We start from the raw sequence: 21,304 nt of genomic DNA, 5'->3' as shown, positions 1-21,304 counted from the left end.
ATGTGTACTTATTTTTGGATTTTACCATTTTGTATCTCCAGATGAGGGACAAACATCACAAACTCTTACCCATTTTTTCCAACGAAAAGAGAGAGAGAAAGAGCGCTTCGTCGAATCTTTCGATCTTTCAGCTTCGTTAGAGCTAGAGTTGATTCTATCTTCTCTCTCTTATTTACATAATAATAAAATAATTACATGTATGCTAGTGGTAACTTAAAACCAATAAACTTCAAGTAAAAATTGAATTTTATCCATTAGATAGAGATGCTCCTTCCTATCCTACCCGAATCAAGTTTTTTCCACAAATGTTAAAACTCAGATTTGGGTCAAAAAGGATGCAGATGCTCTAACTTATCCAAAAACAAAAATCTCATCGAATTTGTGTTGTTGCGCCAAGGCCCAAAAAGGTGAAGTGGCGAAAACGGACAATCCGAAGCCTGCTCTCTCTCTCTCTTTCTCTCTCTAACGAAAGCTCTTAGTAGGAGTACTACTCTCTCTCTCTCTCTCTCTCTCTCTCTCTCTCCGTGGATATATACATACGTAATAATCAGCTATACGTACACTCTTATCAGCTGAATTAGTAAAATAATAGTTTTCAAAGGAAAAAGTTATCGTCTGTACGCCCTCTTCCGTTCTTTGTTTTCTTCTTCAACGTTCAACCCCAGCTCCTCAATTGGATCAACAAAAAAGGAAAAACCCAGCTCCTCAATGGTCGGGATTTAACGCCATCAGGTACTAGTACAATTTCTCATTCCTCAAAAGTTCTCTTATGTTTCAATCGCTTGATTTCCCTGTTTGATCGATCACAAATTTTCGCAGAATCAAAATTTTCTAGAGAGACAGATTTTAAAGAAAAAAACTTTTTTTTTTTTTTGGTGACGGAGGTTTCCACCATGGCGGTAGTCGAGAATGCCGGAATCAGCGTCGACTCGTCGAATCGGACCGACAACAGCAACGACCAACCGAAGTCGAATCAAGCGGGGGTTAGGTCAAGCGATCAGAATTTCCACGGGATCAACGGCGGCAGCGTTAGTCGCAAGGCTCAGGTGAACGGAAACGGAGTCCAGGATCATCATCGGGTGGTGGCGAACGGCGGCAGAGGGTTTGAGTTGCGGAGAAATGGAGATAGTGGCGGTGATGAGGGTTTTGAGATGAGGGATTTGGAGGAAATGTTGTCTAAGTTGAACCCTATGGCTGAAGAATTTGTGCCCCCGTCGCTTGTTAATAACCATAGACAACCAGTGTTATTTGATGGGGGCCACCTGGGTTACATTAACAATTTTGTGATGCAAACTAGCTCTGGCATTGCCAATGGAAACATTGCTGCTAGACGGGTATACGTTCTTATCCTCGTTCCTTTAAGCATGAATACTTCTAATTTCCTCACTGGGACCTTAGAGATGAGCAGAAAGTTATGATAAACCTTGCAAATGTTACCTTTCTTTAGTATATGTTTTGAGAAATATTACCTTCTTTTAGTATATATACTTATTATTTTCGGTGTATGTTACACAATTTTCTGTTTAGTTACGCAAGGGGTCGTTTACCCTTGAAAAGTATATGTTACCATTGATTCTGGAGGATGGTACACATATTTTTTGTGGTGGTTCGCATGTTTTCAGGGTAGGTTATGTATATTTCTTTGGCTCATTAGTTACATGTCCTATGGCGTGAGTTAGGCTTTGTTTTACTGAAGTTACAAACGAGGTGTATGGTAAACCATAAAGTAGTCACATTCTTTTGGTTAGTTACGCATGTTTTTGGTGACCAAAATTTATGTTACCAAAATATTTTGGGGAGTGTACCATAGGCTTTTGCTAGTGATGATTGTAAAAACCCACTCAGCTGTGTGTACCATTTTGCCTAGTTGGATTGCGTTTACTTGGGGAACCTAGAAGAAGAAAATCTCAAACTAGTAATGTTAGGATATAATCCTCCCTTTCTTTTTTTTTTGGATTCCCATTAGTTTTATTTAACTGTATTTTTCTGAGGGGTTTGGTTTTGTATTATGGGTTAGAAGAGAAATAGCTATACTAATGGGAAGAGAAGGATGAACAACCGTACCAGTTTGGCACAAAGAGAGGAGGTAATTCGGAGGACTGTGTATGTTTCTGACATTGATCATCAGGTATGTTGGTCTTTGGATTGTTATTTTACTTTCCGGTTGTACTGCTTTGTATGTATTGTGCTTTCATTGGGGATTGATCTTGCTGTTTGTAGGTTACTGAAGAACAACTTGCAGCTCTCTTTGTTAACTGCGGACAGGTACTGCATTTCTATTTGATACATTGACGTCCACTTTTACTTCTTGTGATGGAGGTTTGCATTTCTGAGTAACCTCCTACTATTTTTGGGTTTAAGGTGGTTGACTGTCGTGTTTGTGGCGACCCTAATTCCGTTCTCCGGTTTGCATTTATTGAGTTTACTGATGAGGGTACGTTGCCAAACTGAGTTATGTGTAATGTCCATGTTTTGGATGTATGACATATCTTTGTTGGATATGGTTGATGAGTTTGGACAGTTTTAAATTTTTATTAATTGCAGAAGGTGCAAGGAATGCTTTGAGTCTGGCAGGGACTATGCTTGGATACTACCCAGTCAGGGTGCTGCCTTCAAAAACTGCAATTGCGCCTGTTAATTCAACTTTCTTGCCACGGGTGAGAAGTTCTGTAATAAGTTCAGTCCTTGTAATGTGCAATATTCTTGCTAGAGGGCAGTCTCAGAAATTCAACGCACTTGAAATTCAAGCTGATAACTTGTTGCCTTTCATTTTGAATGCTTGGATGGTGCTTTCTAGTCTGAAGATGAACGAGAAATGTGTGCAAGGACTATTTATTGCACAAACATTGATAAGAAGGTAATTTTGACTTAGACATCACCTTTTATGGTGGTTAATGATCATTTAGGGGACACAGAATTTACGGTGTATATGTTGATGGGAACAGGTTACTCAAGCTGATGTCAAGCTCTTTTTCGAATCCATTTGTGGAGAGGTTCGTAGATGTTTTATGTTTATGTGAGACATCTAAACTGATGCTTCTTCGTGAATTCTTATTCGTATGTTGTGGATCATCTTTTCTGCTGTAGGTTTACCGCTTGAGGTTGCTTGGAGACTTTCATCACTCAACTCGCATTGCTTTTGTTGAGTTTGTAATGGTTAGTACCCACATGCTTTTTCATTTCGCTTACTGCTTGATATGCTTAGATGTGACGTGAATGATCTCCTTCCCTTTTTTTGAGTTGATAGCAATATGTTGCCCTTGCTGGCAATCCTATTAGCTTTTTGTTACTTCTTGTTATATATTTTTGCATTTTGAATTTGCATGGTTCTTGTATTTTCATTTGGGCCCTAATATTTCAGCTTTCATAGTTAGTTTGTTTTTATTCCCGTTTGAGTTGGATTTCAAAAGTTTGAATATTGGATAAATAAGATTAGTGACTGAGTTTTCCATAGCTATGTGAAGGACTAGTTCTTTGGTTCAACACAATATTTTTTGGGGAAAGAAAGGGAAATGATTTTTGGATAACTATTTAATACTAGAAGTGGGGTATTGGATTGTAGTAGATTCCTACTGAATATGATATGACGTGGTGGATTCTGAGAGCTTTGTTATACTCCCTCCATCCCACTTTGTTTGTCCATTTTCGTTTTTTTGTTCCAAATTTCAGTTGCATATGTCTTTCATTATGATCGCAAAAAAATATGCAATATGGATCTTGTTTGATATTTCTCGATGAGTTCTATTATAGTACAAAAATTTCGAAATCATAAAAACGTCATAGATTGAAATATATAAGCAATCAAAAAATGGCACGTTTGTCGTAAATGGACAAACAAATTGGGACGGAGGGAGTATGTACTTGTCTTCGGTGCCTCTGTCAGCAAATGAGTAGGTAGGGCGAACTCGTTTCTACCTCTTTCCTTTTGGGTCTCTCAATCTGAGAACTTGTATTTTGTTACGTCAAGGGTCTTAATGACAGTTTCAGCATGCTTTCCTTTTGAACTTTCTTCTTATTATTTCATGAGACTTTCCTCTATCTGTTCATGAGTCTTTCCTCTATCTGTTCATGAGATCTTATTTACCTGCTTAAGGTTTTAAAATGGTCTACTGAAGTGGTCAGGGACGTTGCACTGTTTGCAATTCTTTGATTTGTGATCTTCTACAGCCCCATCCTGCTTCTTTATAGCTGCACTCAGTGTTCTCTATTTTGTCACCATTTCAAATGCTCCTTCTCTGACTTTTGGTAGGAGACGTGTGTAAGAAATTCTAGGTTGGCTCCGAAGGTACCTGATGTTGGGTCAATAACATCATGGATGCAGGGGAGAACTCATCTCTCCTCTTGTCCGTAGGCTAAGCCAGGAGGGAGCAACGATGACATTGAGCTTGTCCTCGCCCTGGGCAAAATTTTAGAGTCCATACTTTTAGCTGGTAAATGGTCCTTGTCCAAACTATTTTGGGGTGGGGGAGTTGATGAGATCATTTTCCCAAGGCATAACCAATCGGGCTTGTTGCCAAGCAAGCCATCACTCTAGGGTAGAATTTAAGAGGATGACCATCTTAGCCGTGTACATTTCATCTTCTTCCTCTGGACCTTGTCGCCATACTGGAGGATATCGAGGATGATCTCAGTTTTCTTCTCATATGGTTCTTCTCAGATGTCCCTGCAGTCATGCTTCTGATGCTGCAAGGGAATGGAGAAAGCATAGTTTTCCAGTTGGTGACGATTTTCTCCCTCAGGAAGTGCATTGACATCGTTAAACAATAAAATAGGGAGGGATTAGTTTCTTTATGCTCCTCTGCCTTTGCTGGTTATTTTTTTCTTTTCACCCAGTCTTTGAGGTTGTAGCAGTGTCATTTAAGGTTGCATGGCCTCTAGCTTCAACGACACTTCACCGGTGGTATAGTCATCTGATTTCTTTCATCATGGCAGAAGAGTCCAACTTCCTCAATTTCGTTTTCAAATATGTGTCCTTAAAACCTTTCATTATTATGCATCATTGGAGTCTTGGAGTCTCTCTTAACTGGTTGATTCATTGATTTTTTCCCTCTTGCCAGGAAAACGCTGAGCCATCATTGCATTGTTTACCTACCTGATTATTATGCATCATTTACTGGTGTTGGTCTCTGATTTTTTGACTACTTTGCGCTATTAGGTGAAATGGACTTGGCATGTGAGTTACAGTGATGAGACTTGATTCACATATCATTAATGGCATAATATCACTGCTTGTGGTGACTACTGTTGTCTGTTCCGGTGCATGTTGGTCTTCGTATCAGCTTTGTGTTTGGTTTTATGACTGATAAATGTACAACATCCCAATGCATATATGTGTTGCTTTCATTATATGGGAACAATTGAACTCCCCCATCTTTTTATAAGACCGTGCTGAAACTGGATACCTACCAATTGTTCAAGTTGTTGAATACCCAACCAAACTAAGTCTTATCTTCACTAGTTATACCTAATGAATTGGCTAGGTCTACAGTTCAATAAAAAGGTATGACGGAAAGTGGACGTCTATGCTTAGTACTGTTTTTGTTTTACCTGCCTTGTTGGTAAAGCGAGGCTGAGGCATATACAAGTAAATAATGGGCATTCTAGGATATAATCAGGTGCATAACCTATCCGTGAAGTATCATAGCTTTAACAAGATGGTCCCTTTTCCTATTTAACATTTGGCAATTTTGGCTCTGTAGGATTCCCGTCACTACACAAGGCTCATTAAAAAAAAAAAATACAAGTCTCATTCTCTCTCTCTCTCTCTCTCTCCTGTTCTGTTTATCAAACACGTTCTCCTTGTATTGTTAACTTGCTGAATGTAACTGCTTTGGTGACATCGCTGCCATTTTACTGGTGTTCCCTTTCTGGCATTTCATTGTTTTGCTTTTCTGGTGAATTTCTGTATCAATCCTGTCATTTACTAGACTAGTAGGACTGGTCCTTTATTGAGGTTGAAGAGGAGTCGATATTAGAATGATTATAAACCAGCGAACTTGCCATCGTGTCTTAATATTTTAATACAAAGGAATAGATAGCGGAATCTTGCTTGTAATCTCCGTGGTGGTACTTGTCATCATGTTCAGGCCCTATGGAGCTCTTATGCTAGTTTCTATTCTCTTACAGGCTGAGAGTGCAATTGCTGCTTTGAACTGTAGTGGTGCAGTCCTTGGATCACTGCCGATAAGGTTGTTTTTGAATATGCATGCATTTTTACTCTTCCAACTGACCTTATTGTTCCTTTTTCTTTTCACTTATCATCACTTGATTAAACTAGGTGATATCAATTTTGAGATTTCTTGTTTTGTTTCGACTTTTAATTCTTGTAGGGTAAGCCCATCAAAGACACCTGTTCGTCCCCGCTCTCCTCGCCCATCAATGCACTGAGGACCGACCTTTGTTCCTGCTGAACTGATCTGCTGATTTATATATCTATATTTACATACATAGAGACAGATATTTAAGGTACTTGTGGCATGCTAAGTTATACGTTGTTCATTGCGTCTTTGCCCAGTATCTGTCTCATATAGAGAGGTGTTATGCTTGTTCTTTAAGCATGTAGAGAATTTGGATGTAATTCCAAGGCTTAAGTTGTCTTAACTTATGTTGCATGTTATTATGTGGATTCTCTAGGCTTTGTTCCGAATGACTGTTACTATCCAGATGCTCTAACGAAAGATTCTTGAAAGACTAAATTTTACAAGTTTTTCTTTTTTCCATTTGTTCATGTCTCATGTTTTGAATGCTCTCCTTTTTTTTCTTTTCTTTTTTATTTATCTCCTCTAGTCCTTTCAGAATCAATTAAGGACTTCCTTGTTTTGTGGATTACAATATAAATCCTGTTGAACTACATTTCATAGTTAGGTTTCTGGATTTTCCAGAAAATATTAGATTTTGTGGCACAGGTGGTGGAATCGGAACTGATTCCGGAGTCCCCAACTGTCCGGTCCAGTTTTGGGATGGGATGGGATGGGAGTGGAGAGGAGCAGAATCTTTTAACTAAGGGCCCGTTTGTTAGGGGTACAAGGAAGGGGGATGAAGGAGAGAGGGGGAGAAGGAAGAGGGTTGTTTAGAGGGGGGAGAGCTTATCCAGGTCTTAGCCTAACACGACCCCACGAGAAGATATTTTTGTGGGACTCACACTGTAAGACAGCTCGAGCAATTGTCCCGGACAGTTGTGCCACAGAGGATCCTCTTCCTTTAACTAACTAGACTAGACAAGAGGGTTTTGAACAAATTTGGTTTTTTCCTAGTAGTTGTAGTGTTTCATCACGTAATTGACGCCTGATAGGACAAAATTTTCTGTTATATGCCATTTCCTAAAGAAGATTTAGACGTGTGAAAGCAGGAGATACCAAGGGCTTGTTGCCTTTCGTTGAGAAAAGGGTCCCAACACTTTCCAATTTCGAAGTTGCAACTCTAGTGGGGTTCTTGGAAACCAGCATATATATGGAGTTGCCGTTAAGTGATCACATCATTACCCTAGAGCTTCGGCGAAGTGGGCACGATAGAGTAAATAAGTGTTTGTTCTTTATGATGTCACATGTTTGAAATTTACTGAGGCCAAATGTTCCAAACTTCGGAGCCACTTGAGGGTTTATCCAGTCGTTAACTTCATAACTCCGGAATTAGTTGAGGTGCGTACAAGCTGACCTTATATATATATATATGTATATATATGTATATATACATATATATATCCAAACTTCGGAGCCACTTGAGGGTTTATCCAGTCGTTAACTTCATAACTCCGGAATTAGTTGAGGTGCGTACAAGCTGACCTTATATATATATATATATATATATATATATATATATATATATATATATATATATATATAGTTAGTTAAAGAAAAGGGTGATCGCATGACCTTCTGGATGGGAATTTTGAGGACATGTTAAATAATATGATCTTTTGATAAAGGTTCAAAAAGTGGGAACTATTGAGTCCCACAATCTAACCCATTAATAAGATTTATTTATTTATTTATCGTTTGAACTCGACAAGATAAGAGTATCCTCTTTCTTTGACCCAATCTTCAGTGAATCGAGATTCACCTACTTTTGTAATGCTAAACTCTGTTCCTAGGATATTATTGTATTAGTAATATCGTACTACTATTCTAATGGTAAATGTCGTATTCCATTTCTCCGAGTTAAAAATGTACACGATCGAGATTCACCGATCTTTACCCGGTTTCCAAACATCCCACATGCGCATCATCATCATCTCTCGCGTCTGCCTCTTCTTGTGATGTTAGCCAAAATAAGAGGGAGAAGGGAAACGAAGGGGATAGGACATCCAAAATAAATTTAAGGGTAGTCCGGCGATGTTTTCAGATTCCGGCCGCTTTCCGATTAGACTTTCGTGTGTTCGTTGGTTCGATTCCTTTTTCTTTTCTTTTCTTTTTCAGTTGTGATTGTTGATGTGGCAAGGCTAGTCATCCTTGGTTCCAAAGAGTCCTGCTACACACACAGCAAATCTGTGAACATATTTCATTGTAGGGCCCACCACGGGTCCCACAAAAATCATCCGAGCCGTTCATTAAATGTAAAACATTTTTTCAAGGGTTCCCGTAAAAAATAAGCTTAATCCGATACCTATAGGTGCTTCATCCAATCATCTAACTTTTCATTCAGATTTTCGGATAATGAAAAGTTATATAGTTGGATCGAGTACTTATAGGTATCGGATTGAGCGTATTTTTTACTGAGACCCTTGAAAAAATGTTTTAAATTTAATGAACGGTTCGGATGATTTGTGTGGGACCCGTGGTAGATCCCACAACAAAATCTGTGCACAGATCTGCTGTGTGTGTAGATCGACTTTCTGGGTTCCAAATATGGAACCAATTTTGCCATTGTGCCATTTTAGAACCAAATATAACTTTCCGTCAGAGCTCCGAAGTTTTATTCTCTGGTTCCAAATTACGGGTATAGCACAAAAAATGACAACCATTAGACTTGCTCTTAATCCCCATTGAGGCATGCATTTTCAAAACCCCCAAAGTTCTAAGCTTTGCCACCATTACCATTTAGTCCCTAATTATCTAGCAACTAATCAAGTCAAATGTCCCTAGTGAGTTCAAATGCACTTTTGTGGATTTACGAGATCTTCGTCATGCAAGAACATCATTCCCCTCCAACATAGTACTGGTATGACATTTAGATAAGTGGAGGACCCAACAATACCTTCAAGCAATAAAAGGCAATCAGCTTTGCTAGCAAACACTAGTACTCCCTCCATCTCCAAATAAGAATTCAGTATTTATTTTAGGTTAATAGATAAAAGTGGAGGATAATTTTGGAAAGTGAAGATAAAAGTTGATATAAAAAGTTAATAAATTGGAATTACGAAGCTGGACACTTAAAAATGAATAGCATGAGTAAATCAAGGGTTGGCCTGGTCTTGGCTTGGAAGTTGGAACGTAGGGGGTTGCTCCTTCCTAAGATCTCAAGTTCCATTTTCTTAGCTAGTAACTCTTGGGGCTACCTCACTCCACGCGTACGTGCGTGAAAGGTCTGCGGGAGAGGCTGTAGAAAAGAGTTCAAAATGCGCAACAATTGACCTAGAACACCCTACATTACGGGGGGGGGGGGGGGGGGAGTAGTAAAAGCTATTTGAAAGAAGCCTTTAAAAGACCAATTCCTACCATATGTCAACTGCACCTCAGCATAGTATCACTCCACCATAAACAGGTTTCCCTGTCTTATTATCCTATCCTCTCCAATAACCTAAACTACCAATTATATTAGGGCACAAAATTCTCTTTTCCATTGCAGCAATATGAAAAAAAACGAGATTCTGCCTCAAATTGAGCAACATTCTGTAGGACCCCATAGTTGGTTAGAGTCACTAACTAGGCAAAATCAAGTCAAGAGGGCATGTCTAGAATTGTGATAATCACATTCAACCTACCCCTATTGTAACTTGATAATATCATATCTGTCCTTTTTTTTTCTTTTTACTAGTTGCTGGCTTTTGTGCGTCTTTGATATCACCAAAAGGTCCAAGAATTAGAACCAAAACCAAACCAAAACAATTCCTACACCCAACACATATTGGTTAACAATTCTCTTTCCTTTTTTTAACAAATAAATGGATGAAGATAACCTTTTCAGCATATCCAAGAGCGCGTGTTGTTTTCGGCGCGTGTTATGGGCACAAAAGAGTATGTTTAGTCTCATCTAATGGCTACAGAAACTTGAACCCGAGCATTGACGAGGAACTTCACATACTTACCCATCGAACCAACCAAAGTAACTTCCAAAAAAAACAAAACCCCACCAATTGGTGGTATGGGTTTATAGACTAGAGTATTCAATCAACCATCCCTAACCCTATACCAGCATACCACCTGTCCAGGGAGGAAGATCTCCATAGGCATATTGCCCCCAACCTCATTCTTCAGGAGGACCACTCTAGAAGGCAAGTTGTTTAAGTTGAACCACTTGTTCAGGCATGAAGTCTATTGGCCATTTTCTCTTTTTATACTAACATAAACTAGAGTAGGCTAAAATGGGATTTCTACAAATACAGAGCAAGGCAACATGAGGAGGGGTGCCAATCCGCCATCTTCCACTAACCGACCTCTCTTGCATGCGTGTTGACATAACAGTCTCTCTTTTTTGCTTTTTCACTTATTTTTAATCCCCATTTCCTTTTTCCCTTTTCGGCTCCGAAATATTTCTTTTCTCTAAAGAAAAAGCCTTTTTAGTTTTTACCCTCCTATTCAACTGATAAATCAAAAACCCATGATTTTGTTCAACTATTTAAGACGATATTTGTCTTTAAATCTGATGTCCCAATTCTAAACAACTCTCTCTCTCTCTCTCTCTCTCTCAAATTCTGCAACTGTGATCTCTCCCTCTCTCTCTCTCTCTCAAATTCTGCAACTGTGAATTTTGGATGTAAGATGGGAAATTGTGTTGGTGGAGCTGCTGCAGACAAGCGCCATAGAGTTCTGAGGATTGTGAAGGTAGATGGAAAGATTTTGGAGCTCAAATCACCAATCACTGTAAACGACTTGTTAGAGAATTTCTCTGGGTTTGGTGTTTTTGTATCAGAAACAGCTTCCCAGAGTCTGCCTCCTGCTTGTGAGTTGAAGATGGGAAAGATATACCATCTTAGACCTTCTCCGATTTCTAGCGGGATCATCAGTCCTACAAGCACTACACCTGCAGTTGAAACAGAGGAAACAGGGGGTGTGAAGAGGATTAAAGTGGTGATAACAAAGCAACAGCTTCAAGAGTTGCTGTCGAAACGGATATCGGTGGAAGACGTTTTATCAGGGCTTGGTGTTAGTGAGAGGACATCTTCTTGTATTGATTCTCATTCAAATTGCTGGAAGCCTAAGCTTGAACCTATTCAAGAAGTGAGTGAGTAATTTGGAGATGTGTAGCTTTTGGCTTGTTGGTAAAGACCAAAAATCTTAGCGGAACTTTAGCCTTGTTGTAGTTCTTTGCTCTTTTTTTTTTGATATAACCATGCATTCTCGACAGTTACATGCATTTCAGTTAATCCTTGATCATATAGCTAACGACGTACAAATTTTCAATGGCTCTAAGATTTTGTTTTATAATAAGAGCGAAGTTGTGCACTCGAGATGACAAGTCTTTATTTGTTGCTATGCTCTCACTTAACCAACTCCTTCAAGTAGTATTTGATTATTCTAGATCAAGAGAATTTCTTCCTCTGGAGGACATAACGTTGTTGCAAATTGGTAGCAAACTCGTCCAAAAGTTTTCCAACTCATATTTGGAAAAACTCTCACTACTGTTTAACTTCATTGAAATCTCAACGTAAATGGAAGAGGGATTTTATAGACACAGAAACAAAGAGAACAGGAAGAAGAGGCAAATTCAGTTCAAGAAAGTTTATATGATTGCGGCTTATCATTTTTTCACATACTATTTACACATAGTAAATTAAACATAGTATTAAAAGAGGACTTCACTCCCAAGCCTAAGATGCCACGAGACTAACCGAGAAACCAAAAAGAAAAGCAACCTTGTGCGAACAATCGCAAACACAAGTTCTTACTGAATCGAAACATCAATCACCTTCCGCTCTACTTTGGCCTTAGGAACAGAAATCAAGAGAACTCCATTCTTCAGCTCTGCTTTTACCTTATCCTTTTCGCAATTATCAGGGAGACGAAGGCGAGTGTCATAGGAACTGTAACTCTTCCCTGACCAAGAATCATCTCCGCCTCCTTCCTTCTTGTGTTCTCCTTTGATAACGAGGACATCGTCCTCGATAGATATCTTCACGTCTTCTTTGGAGAGTCCAGGCACGTCAAAGCGCATCTTGATTTCGTTTTCATCATCTTTGATGTCCCAAGGTGCTCTTATCTCAGATGCCGATTGGCTCCTTCCGGGAAACGGCATAGCATCCTCGAATAATCGGTCCATCGTGTCCAGCATTTGGCGCATCGTCCTCATTGGAGACAAGGGGTCCAATAAGCCTGTCAACAGATTTAAATCCTTAGTAAACCAGAAAAGAGATCTTCCTTAATAACTGATATCCGGACCAAAAAACAGTAGACATACTTACCGAAAGGAGAGATATCGAGGGCCATCCCGCGGGGCTGCCGCTCAACCGCGGTCCCCTGCTGTTGGTTGCCTTGGCTGCTGGTGTGGACGTCGACCGCCGTGTCTTTGTTATCTCCTCCGGCGGCCTGAGCCCTCACCGTGGCCAAACTCTTGTGCTTGCTCACGTTGCTTGTGGACGGAAAGAAGGCGGAGCACGGCCCAACTCTTCTTAACGACGTCGGGCTGGCCCCGGCCTTGTTCGATACGAAAGGCAAGCAAGGGCATGCCAATGTAGTTGATGCCATTTCGCGAACCGGTTTTGTCCGAAAATAAGAAGGAAACCAAACGTGTCTGCGAGTGTTTGTGATAGGTGTGGAGTGCTTTGGATGACGTTCTATGCCAGGGATGGAGAGATTGCGACATCTTTATAGGCATGCTGGGGGAGTATGTGCGGAGACTCGAGAGAGATCGTGAATGTTCGAGAGAGAGAGAGAGAGGAGAGAGAGAGAGAGAGATGAAGAAGGATCTGGACATGGAGATGTGTCCCACAAGAACCCAAAATTACCCAATGCCTATTCATTTCACCTGCATTCGGGAAGCATCGGGACAAGTCCTCTCCCGACGGAAAGGGTATCTCCGTAAATTCGTCATCATATTGTCAAGACTCTCTTTGGAACTCAGAGGAAAAAAATGAAAAATAAGAATTCGTAATTAAGAAGAAAATGAGAGGGAAAGTGAAAGAGAAATCGGAGAAAAGGTTGAATTTGCATTTGACATTTTCTTTTTCTTTCTTTGAGAACCAAACAAAAGCAGGGGAATTTTTAAAAAATTCTCTTTAGTTCCACTTATTTTTCACCCAGTCTGAAACGGAGCCTAAAATGTTCTTTTTTCGATTGGGAGAACAAGTTATCTTTATCTATATCTTGGCATTTGTTTTGAAGTTTGGGCAAAATAATTTCATAAAGTATAGTTTTTTTTTTATAGGCAATTTTATAAAGTATAGTTTTTTTGAATGAGCCCCACAAAACTAGACGGGTATAGTTACTTTCAATTTCTCCATCTATTATTTCGAAATTTAACTCCATTTGAGAATTTGATGCCCACAAATGTAATAAAACCGCCTCACGTATGAAGCACTTTCAATAACACTATCGTGATTTCGTCTTTTTAACTCAACCATTTTGCTTAATATGTCAAATAGGAGAGTTTTATACACAAATTTTCGGATACTAAACGCTTTTTGCATATTAACCACCACCCCAAAGTTAATCGGTAGTATTTTTATTGTTAAGACATAGTATTTGTAACACCAAATGGAGTAATGATCAGATTAGGTTAGGTATTGACCCCATTGTACGAAAATTTTGGCTCCGCCTTTAGAGCCTCAAACTTTTATCAACCTTACACCTGGCCTGGGGGAATTGCAAGAGTTGCTAGAAAGACGGCCCACGCAAGATTGGTACCAAACCCCACAGGCCCAAGGTGACACTGAACGGGCCGATCTAGCAAACAGAGTTGGATGATAGGACAGAGCCGCCAATTCGGCGCTAGGACATGCACAGAAAGCAACCAATGGAATCATATCCAACACACACAATGCCGAGCCAAAATCCATGAATGTACCTCTTTGATCTTTGTCAATGAAAAATACACCCTGCGTACTTGTATCTCTCAACAGACCAATCACCACTTGCCAATCCATACAAACATCACAAATAACAATTGGCCGTGGTTCAATTCTTGGGGTCAGGTCGTAAGAAAGTAATTTTTTGCGAATCTCTTAGTCCCTCTTAGTTCCGGAGTAGATGGCATGTCTTTACCCAGACTGGAGAGGGGATTAGTCGAGGTGGGCGTAAGCGAAACCGCTGATCGTTAAAAAAAAAATGTTACAACTTGCCTTTAAGACAAGGACAGGATCTGCTGTGGCATAGAAATGAGTTAAAGCTACCAAAAACGTCAGTAATTCACCTGTTTGGAATAGGAAAGAACTGTTTCTGGATCCCACCCATCATAGCTTTAAGCCAGGATGTCAGTATAGTATACATGCTTTGCTGCTTTGTAGTTCAGCCCTCTTTTTGGCTGCCAATAATAACAAGCAGCCAAGCATTATATGAACTGCTATCGAATTTAAACCACTGCCAATTTATTATGAATTGCTATCGAATTTAAACCACCGCCAATTTATTTTTTCTCAGAAAACTCTCAAGCTCATATAAGCAGAATTCATGCTTCTCTACAGAAATAAAAGAAAACAGTGGCACAAAAAGATCCTTGAACAATTGTCTTGTCTATATCTTAAAAACCGTTCATCTGATTAACCGGCTTTGTGCAAAATCTGCAGAGCCCTCCTCCATAAGTCGAAATACACTACTACAGTCAAAGCAAAACAAATAGCACTGCAAAACAGGACGGTTTATTCATTCTTTCGCAAGCATCGGTGTCCATTTTATCCACTTCTTTTCTCAACAAGGTAAACAAACGGCTTCCAACTATTGACCGGACATAGTCAACCAGAGAAGAGTCAGAAGACCAAATAAAAACTAACAACAGAATGACGGGCGGGTGAATGTAGATTAAAACTGCGCCGGAGAGTGTGCAATGTGCAAAGAAGCATGTGCAACGGTACAAAAAGCATGGAGATGTGTATTGAAGTTATAACGCTTTTGGTGCTATGTGATTCTTATCCAACCTCGTTAGCAATACAGTAACTTGAGAGAACAAAATGTGGAGACTTATTAGAAGGGATTCGTGAATTCGTCCCCAGGACTTACATATCAACAGCTCCAAAACACGAAAATAACTGTTTTCTTATTGGTTTTCTCTTCTCCCTATACCAATCCACAAAAGAGCATAGCCACTATGGTCTCCCTCACCAATAGCTCAAAATCCCATAACACGTGAAGCTATGAGAGTTGGAGCATTTTTAAAGAACACCAAAAGGAATACTCTCTCTCTCTCTCTCTCTCTCTCTCTCTCTCTCTCTCTCTCTCTCTCTCTCTCTCTCTCTCTCTCTCTCCAGCTTTCTGCATTCTCGAGACAACATACCCTTATGTCCTGTACCGAATGCCTGACACACAAACCATTAAGTATTCCATGCCACAAAAGAATAGACATTCCTTTGCCAGAGCATAAGCTACCAATTTTCCCAACAGTTGCTCCCAATAATATTAGCCTTACACAAATGCAACCTCTGTTCAATCTTCATATGCTGAGATACTGTCAGTTCCTTGTTGGATCATGCTCCCCTGTTCTTCTAGATTTATATGACTCTACATCTTCCATTTCAAGATAAGTAATTCACCCCCTTGTCCTTCCCAAATTGGATTATTGTTAAACGTACACAAATTGTTAAGGCAACCATTTTCATGGGGAAGAACGGAGGAAACTCGTGGTTGAATGCGGTGAAAAAGGCTTTCAGGTCTCCCACTAAAGAAAATGAGAAAAGGAGCAGCAGAAGGAGAGAAGAAAATGAACAAGAAGATGAAGAGAAGGTAAATAGACATAGACTGCTCACGTTACAATGCACATGTGTGCGTGTATTTCTAACAACTTGCTGTACTGAAATTTGTTGTGGGTTTTTGCAGAAGAGGGGAAAGCGAATGTGGATTTTCCGGAAACCATCTGGGCCTCAAGAAACAACGATACAGCACAATGAAGCAAAGAACTTCAGAACCAGTGCTAATACTTCAATGACTATTTGTGCAGAAACTTTGCCTAAAAACCCTATGCCTAGAGCTACTGATGACCAACAAAGACGGGCAATTGCAGTGGCTGGGACTCAAGCAGCGATACAGCACAATGAAGCAAAGAACTTCAGAACCAGTGCTAATACTTCAATGACTAATGGTGCAGAAACTTTGCCTAAAAACCCTAGGCCTAGAGCTACTGATGACCAGCAAAGACGGGCGATTGCAGTTGCTGGGACTCATGAAACAGCGATACAGCACAATGAAGCGAAGAACTTCAGAACCAGTGCTAATACTTCAATGACTATTAGTGCAGAAACTTTGCCTAAAGCTACTGATGACAAGCAAAGACGGGCGATTGCAGTGGCTATGGCAACCACAGCAGCTGCTGAGGCAGCGGTCGCAACAGCTCAAGCTGCCGTGGAGATCATTCGGCTAACCGGCCCTTCAATTCTGGCCAGAAAACACTTTGCTGCTATAGCTATCCAAACAGCCTTCAGAGGGTACCTGGTAATAAGTTTTCCTTGCACTGTTAATAATACAGAGACTAGTCTGTTAGGTTGCAGTTTTCAGAATTAGTTTTACATAAACACCTTCCAATAACTGTCTTACAAAGCATAAACACTCATCATTTTTATTATTCCGAAATACAAAAAATAATAATAATAATAATAATTTTATGTCATTCTTTACTGAAAAATTTTGTTCCTTGCAAACTCTACTATAACGAAGTAACCTGATTTGAATGATTTGGTGGGATTTAATGGCCTCGACATATTTATTTTTAGTTGCATAGAAGCTAGCAGAGAAATTACAAACCCACACAACTCCAGGTCCCCAACAAAATAAGTTTCGAACAACAGTAAATTGAACAAGTTTCTGAACATGTTCTGCATAACTGATTTAGAAAACTTCAACAAAACTGAGAGTTGCAAAGAGAGTGGTGTTGAACTTATCAGTGATATTCTTCAGGCAAGGAAAGCTCTGCGGGCTCTTAAAGGGGTGGTGAAGCTACAAGCCTTAGTAAGAGGGCACAATGTCCGACGGCGAGCGAAAAAGACTCTCCAATGCATGCAAGCACTGGTTCGAGCGCAAGATCGAGTGTGTGAGCAGCGCAAGAGGCTCTCGTATGAAGGAAGCATAGATTCCGTGTTTAGTGACCCCAACAGCTTGTGGGGATCCCACTTTGCAGACAGAAAATCCATGGTGAGTAATGTTTTGTTAGAAGTTTTTACTTAATGTTGTAAGCTCCTTCTGTGTTTTGATTGCCTTTGCTACTCTGAAACACAGTCCGGAGATAGTAGCTGTGCTCCATATTTGGTAGACGAGATACAAGGCATGCCACAGAAAACAAAGGAAACTGCACGTAAACGTGAAAAATCCCTTTCCTATGCCTTCTCAAACCAGGTTTTGACATATCTGTTTCTCTTGTTCTTTCCAATTTCCCTTTTGCTGCTTCAGCTTAGTACTAAAGTCCCCAAATGGTTCTAATAACCAGATGTGGAGATCCGGTCAGAACTGGTTCAGATGCAGTGAAGAAGAACAACTAGAAGAGAAGCATAGATTGTCAGACCAGTGGATGACAATGAAACAATGGGAGAAGACAAGCAGAGCTTCATCAAGTGATCTAAGAGAGATGATTAAAACTGTCGAAGTCGACACCTCTAGGCCTTACTCCTACATAAACCTTAATTTTCAGAGATCACAAAATCAGAGTTACCACTACCACTCTGATTCCTCACCTCTTCGCAGGACACGCGAAAACCTCGTCATTAACTCACGCACCACTCCATCCCCTTCCAAATCAAAACCACTCCAAGTACACTCAGCTAGCCCGCGTTGCCCAAGAGAAGAGAGGGACAGCACAAAAGCTCAGACATCCAACTTGCGATCTGTTTGTTACAATGGGACAGGTGCAAATGCTGATTCTGTGCCAAACTACATGAATGCCACTGAGTCAGCCAAGGCCAGGGCTCGGTCACAAAGTGCACCGAGGCATAGGTCAGTGACCCCTGAGAAAGAGAAACTGTTTTCAGCCAAGAAACGGCTATCCTTCCCCATTCCAGAGCCTTATAATGGTGTTGGCACTAGTGAGGGTGGCTATGAATATTACTTGAGGAGCCCAAATTGTAAGAACAGATATAGGGAACACTCTGGGATGGAGCAAAGGTCCACTACTTCCTCGGTCTACGACTATTTGGGTGATGAGGTTTCTTCACCTTCAATCAGTGGTGGTAGGAGGTGGTTAAAATGAGATTATCCATTAAGAGGAACTGATTTGCTCTGTGCTTGGAGATCTACCAGTATTGTACTATTAGTGACGTGCATTGAACAACCTTGTTGGGTTTTTCTACTAGAAGGGGCAAACTACCTTAACCTGTATTTCATTTCACTGACATAAGCTAATTCATTGCCTCAGGGAAACGTAAAGTTTCACTTTTTATTGTATTTGCACTGAATACTCTTTCTAATCGAATTCCTTCAGTTTTATGAACTTCACTTGTCTCACTCTCAACATTTAGACTACCTATGATCTTAGCTGTATAGCATACATATACTGTATAAACTATCGTGTACTTCATTGGACTGGTTAAATAAGGTGTTAGCCAGAGCCTCACAAATCGCTAACTATACGTAGCTAACCTCATGCGCATATGAGTGACAGAAGTAGATACAAAAATAATTATCCTTTAGAATTGACAATTATGCTAAAATATTCTGTGTGTTCTATATTTGTCGTCCTAGGATTTAAAAGGGACTACATTGATCTAATCATGTAGAACGTGTGTCAACCTTCACAAATAAAAAACCTAATAGTGACACACTGACACTGCAGACTAGTTTAAGACCGAGGACAAACTTCACACAACCATACCTTTTTATTCTGGAGAAGTTTTGCGCACGTGTGAATATTGATGAAAATGCAGAAAAGTTTATGATGAAACTCTAGAGTGTGGCTAGTATTCAAAAAACAACGAGACACCATTTCTGACCTATGAAGATAACCCTTTCTATATCCCATCTGTCAGTTTTTTTAAGGCAAATTCTAGTAGTTGTAAAATTTGTTCGAGGTCAAGTAGACGGTTGCAAGTCAGTTTTACAGAAGTCTACCTTGGTACTTCAAATCGAGTTCTCTTAGTGTGCACGGTGATGGTTTATGATAAAAAATGGTTACCACCAGCTTTTGCGGATGCATTTTGTTACCTACTAAATGTACCATTAAATGGTTCACATTCTTTGGGAAAATGCGGCAAGAAAGGTGGTGCTGAACCTGCTGATGAATGTAGCATATTCATTCTAAGAACTTTCTGCCAATTCAATGTTTCCCTGAGGTTTAAAATCCTTCATAGTTGACTACTAAAAATTTACATTAAAACCTTTAACTACTTTGATGCATTTTGTCGAACACTGAACATTCAACAAAGATTAACATTGGTCTCCACAAAATAAGAATCAAAATGCACTTTACCTGACGCAAGAACTCAAAAACTCACATTCAAACAGAAACATTACTCGCAAAATCGAGGAAACAGATGTGATAACAGTGATATGACTTACCTCATAGGAAGTGTGGCTTCGAAGTTCGAACCCACGTTCTTTTGATGCGACGATGACCGTCTCGCGTGCAAGGGTTGACTTAGCTTCTGGGCTGGATTGCGCTTGGAGACTGGTATGAATGCCTCCACGACCAGCCCAACAAGTTGAACCATATTTTTACTCCTGGTCAATGCCACTGGGCCAGCCTCTGGCCCATGAGTAAGGTGGCAAATCTTTAACAGCCCAGTACCACAACCGCCGATTTTTTCCTTTTTACCCGACGATAGGATGTCAGTATAAGTTAGATTACTACGAGGGTCAACCTCCTGTCCATAGGACTCAAACCCTAGACCTCTCGCCCCAAAGGAGCGTTACGCAATCATTAGGCCAAACCCAAGACTTCGTACCACAGCAACCGATAGGAGTCTTGACTTTTATAGTAGAAATTTCTCCCAATTCAAGCAAACCACTATAAGCAGAAATCCTACTGTCCCTGAAATTGTCCGCGAAATGCTCTCCCTAAGCACATTGGAACTTGGAAGGTTCAACGCGAGTCTCATCTTAGTCGCATAATTTTTCAGCAAGAGCCTCAACTCTTGCTCTCAATCCTCTCTACGCTCGTCGCTTGTGTTCTTAATCTTCGCTCCCGCAAATGTAGTAAGTACTAATTTGTACTCCCTCCATCCCACTTCAAATGTACCCCATGAGAATTGCATCTTCAAATCCTAAGTTTTTTTTTTTCCACCAAATATATAGAAATACATATTTTTTGAAATTTAAAAATACACGAATTTCTATAGAAAATATTTACCATGGAATAGGGAGTAATACTTTTGAGAGACGCTTTCTTCCTTGCATCTTGCTCTAGCCCGCGCATTACATGACTTCGAGTCTCATCGATTCAACTATAGCCTTCTAGTTTCCAAACAGTGCTTGAAGCGCGGTGCTTGGCAACAGTATCGAGCAACCGATCTGACTATTCAATTCGGCATTGACAGATCGGATCTTAATCCGAACAACGGACAATTCAGATCTTTATACGTTCCAATTAGATCCGAGACGTCCGTGTCGAGATTAACGGTAGAATTAGCCGCTTGACGGCATCTCCCAATCCCTTGAGCAATGGACCAGTTTTCACTCGTGTAGAAGTTAAGAGAACAAAAAGCTGCAGTTTTAACACAAAACCCAAAGTAAAAACAGCTAGGAGCACCCCCCACGATGGGTGTAGAGACAGACATGTTTCGTCGGCTCAAAGCAATCCAAGTTGCTAAAAATTGCCCAGAAGTGACACAATAGTAGGATGGTGGCCCATCCCAAAAGGAAGAAGAAGCCACTGTATCCCCAACAACCATCGCACAATCTTTGTAGTTTACCCAAAAATTAAACACAGAAAATCCGTACTTTCGACTTCATGTAACGCCAAAATATCACCCCAAGATTTGAGAATCAAAGGCAATGGCATCGTCAGAATTCAGAGCCCATCACAAACAAAACCGCACCCATCATCTCTTTCCACTAGTCTGTTAACACTTTTTCCCACCCCAAAA

The 21,304-nt window shown here is 40.2% G+C and overlaps 4 protein-coding genes across 6 annotated transcripts; 3 read left to right on the top strand and 1 right to left on the bottom strand.

Annotated features, from left to right (window-relative positions):
* Positions 1 to 391: 391 nt before the first annotated feature.
* Positions 392 to 6,721, top strand: LOC131319866 (polyadenylate-binding protein-interacting protein 12-like). Of its 3 annotated transcripts, none has more exons than XM_058350291.1 (11): positions 392 to 732; positions 820 to 1,334; positions 2,018 to 2,128; positions 2,221 to 2,265; positions 2,362 to 2,434; positions 2,545 to 2,657; positions 2,798 to 2,857; positions 2,946 to 2,993; positions 3,088 to 3,156; positions 6,127 to 6,188; positions 6,330 to 6,721. In XM_058350291.1, exons 2-11 carry the CDS (start codon positions 894 to 896, stop codon positions 6,385 to 6,387), a joined length of 1,080 nt encoding a protein of 359 aa, XP_058206274.1. In that variant the 5' UTR covers positions 392 to 732; positions 820 to 893; the 3' UTR covers positions 6,388 to 6,721. The 3 variants fall into 3 exon arrangements, with proteins under 3 accessions (XP_058206274.1, XP_058206276.1, XP_058206275.1); XM_058350293.1 differs by having other exon boundaries at positions 420 to 732; positions 2,021 to 2,128; XM_058350292.1 differs by having other exon boundaries at positions 529 to 732; positions 885 to 1,334.
* Positions 6,722 to 10,335: 3,614 nt separating this feature from the next.
* Positions 10,336 to 11,553, top strand: LOC131319869 (uncharacterized protein At1g66480-like). Its single transcript, XM_058350297.1, has one exon. It carries the CDS (start codon positions 10,917 to 10,919, stop codon positions 11,385 to 11,387), a length of 471 nt encoding a protein of 156 aa, XP_058206280.1. The 5' UTR covers positions 10,336 to 10,916; the 3' UTR covers positions 11,388 to 11,553.
* A 308-nt stretch (positions 11,554 to 11,861) lies between these two features.
* On the bottom strand, positions 11,862 to 13,015 carry LOC131319868 (small heat shock protein, chloroplastic). The gene is made up of 2 exons (XM_058350296.1): positions 12,557 to 13,015; positions 11,862 to 12,467 (listed from the first exon to the last, which is right to left on the bottom strand). Exons 1-2 carry the CDS (start codon positions 12,837 to 12,839, stop codon positions 12,040 to 12,042), a joined length of 711 nt encoding a protein of 236 aa, XP_058206279.1. The 5' UTR covers positions 12,840 to 13,015; the 3' UTR covers positions 11,862 to 12,039.
* Positions 13,016 to 14,327: 1,312 nt separating this feature from the next.
* Positions 14,328 to 18,714, top strand: LOC131319861 (protein IQ-DOMAIN 18-like). The gene is made up of 5 exons (XM_058350283.1): positions 14,328 to 16,025; positions 16,119 to 16,730; positions 17,193 to 17,426; positions 17,511 to 17,627; positions 17,719 to 18,714. Exons 1-5 carry the CDS (start codon positions 15,900 to 15,902, stop codon positions 18,472 to 18,474), a joined length of 1,845 nt encoding a protein of 614 aa, XP_058206266.1. The 5' UTR covers positions 14,328 to 15,899; the 3' UTR covers positions 18,475 to 18,714.
* The last annotated feature ends 2,590 nt before the right edge of the window (positions 18,715 to 21,304 follow it).

Source organism: Rhododendron vialii, chromosome 3a (genome assembly GCF_030253575.1).
Source record: "Rhododendron vialii isolate Sample 1 chromosome 3a, ASM3025357v1".
NCBI classification, from domain to species: Eukaryota; Viridiplantae; Streptophyta; class Magnoliopsida; order Ericales; family Ericaceae; genus Rhododendron; species Rhododendron vialii.
The sequence above is the reverse complement of the archived record's forward strand: the minus strand, read 5'-3'. Positions and strand labels throughout refer to the sequence as shown.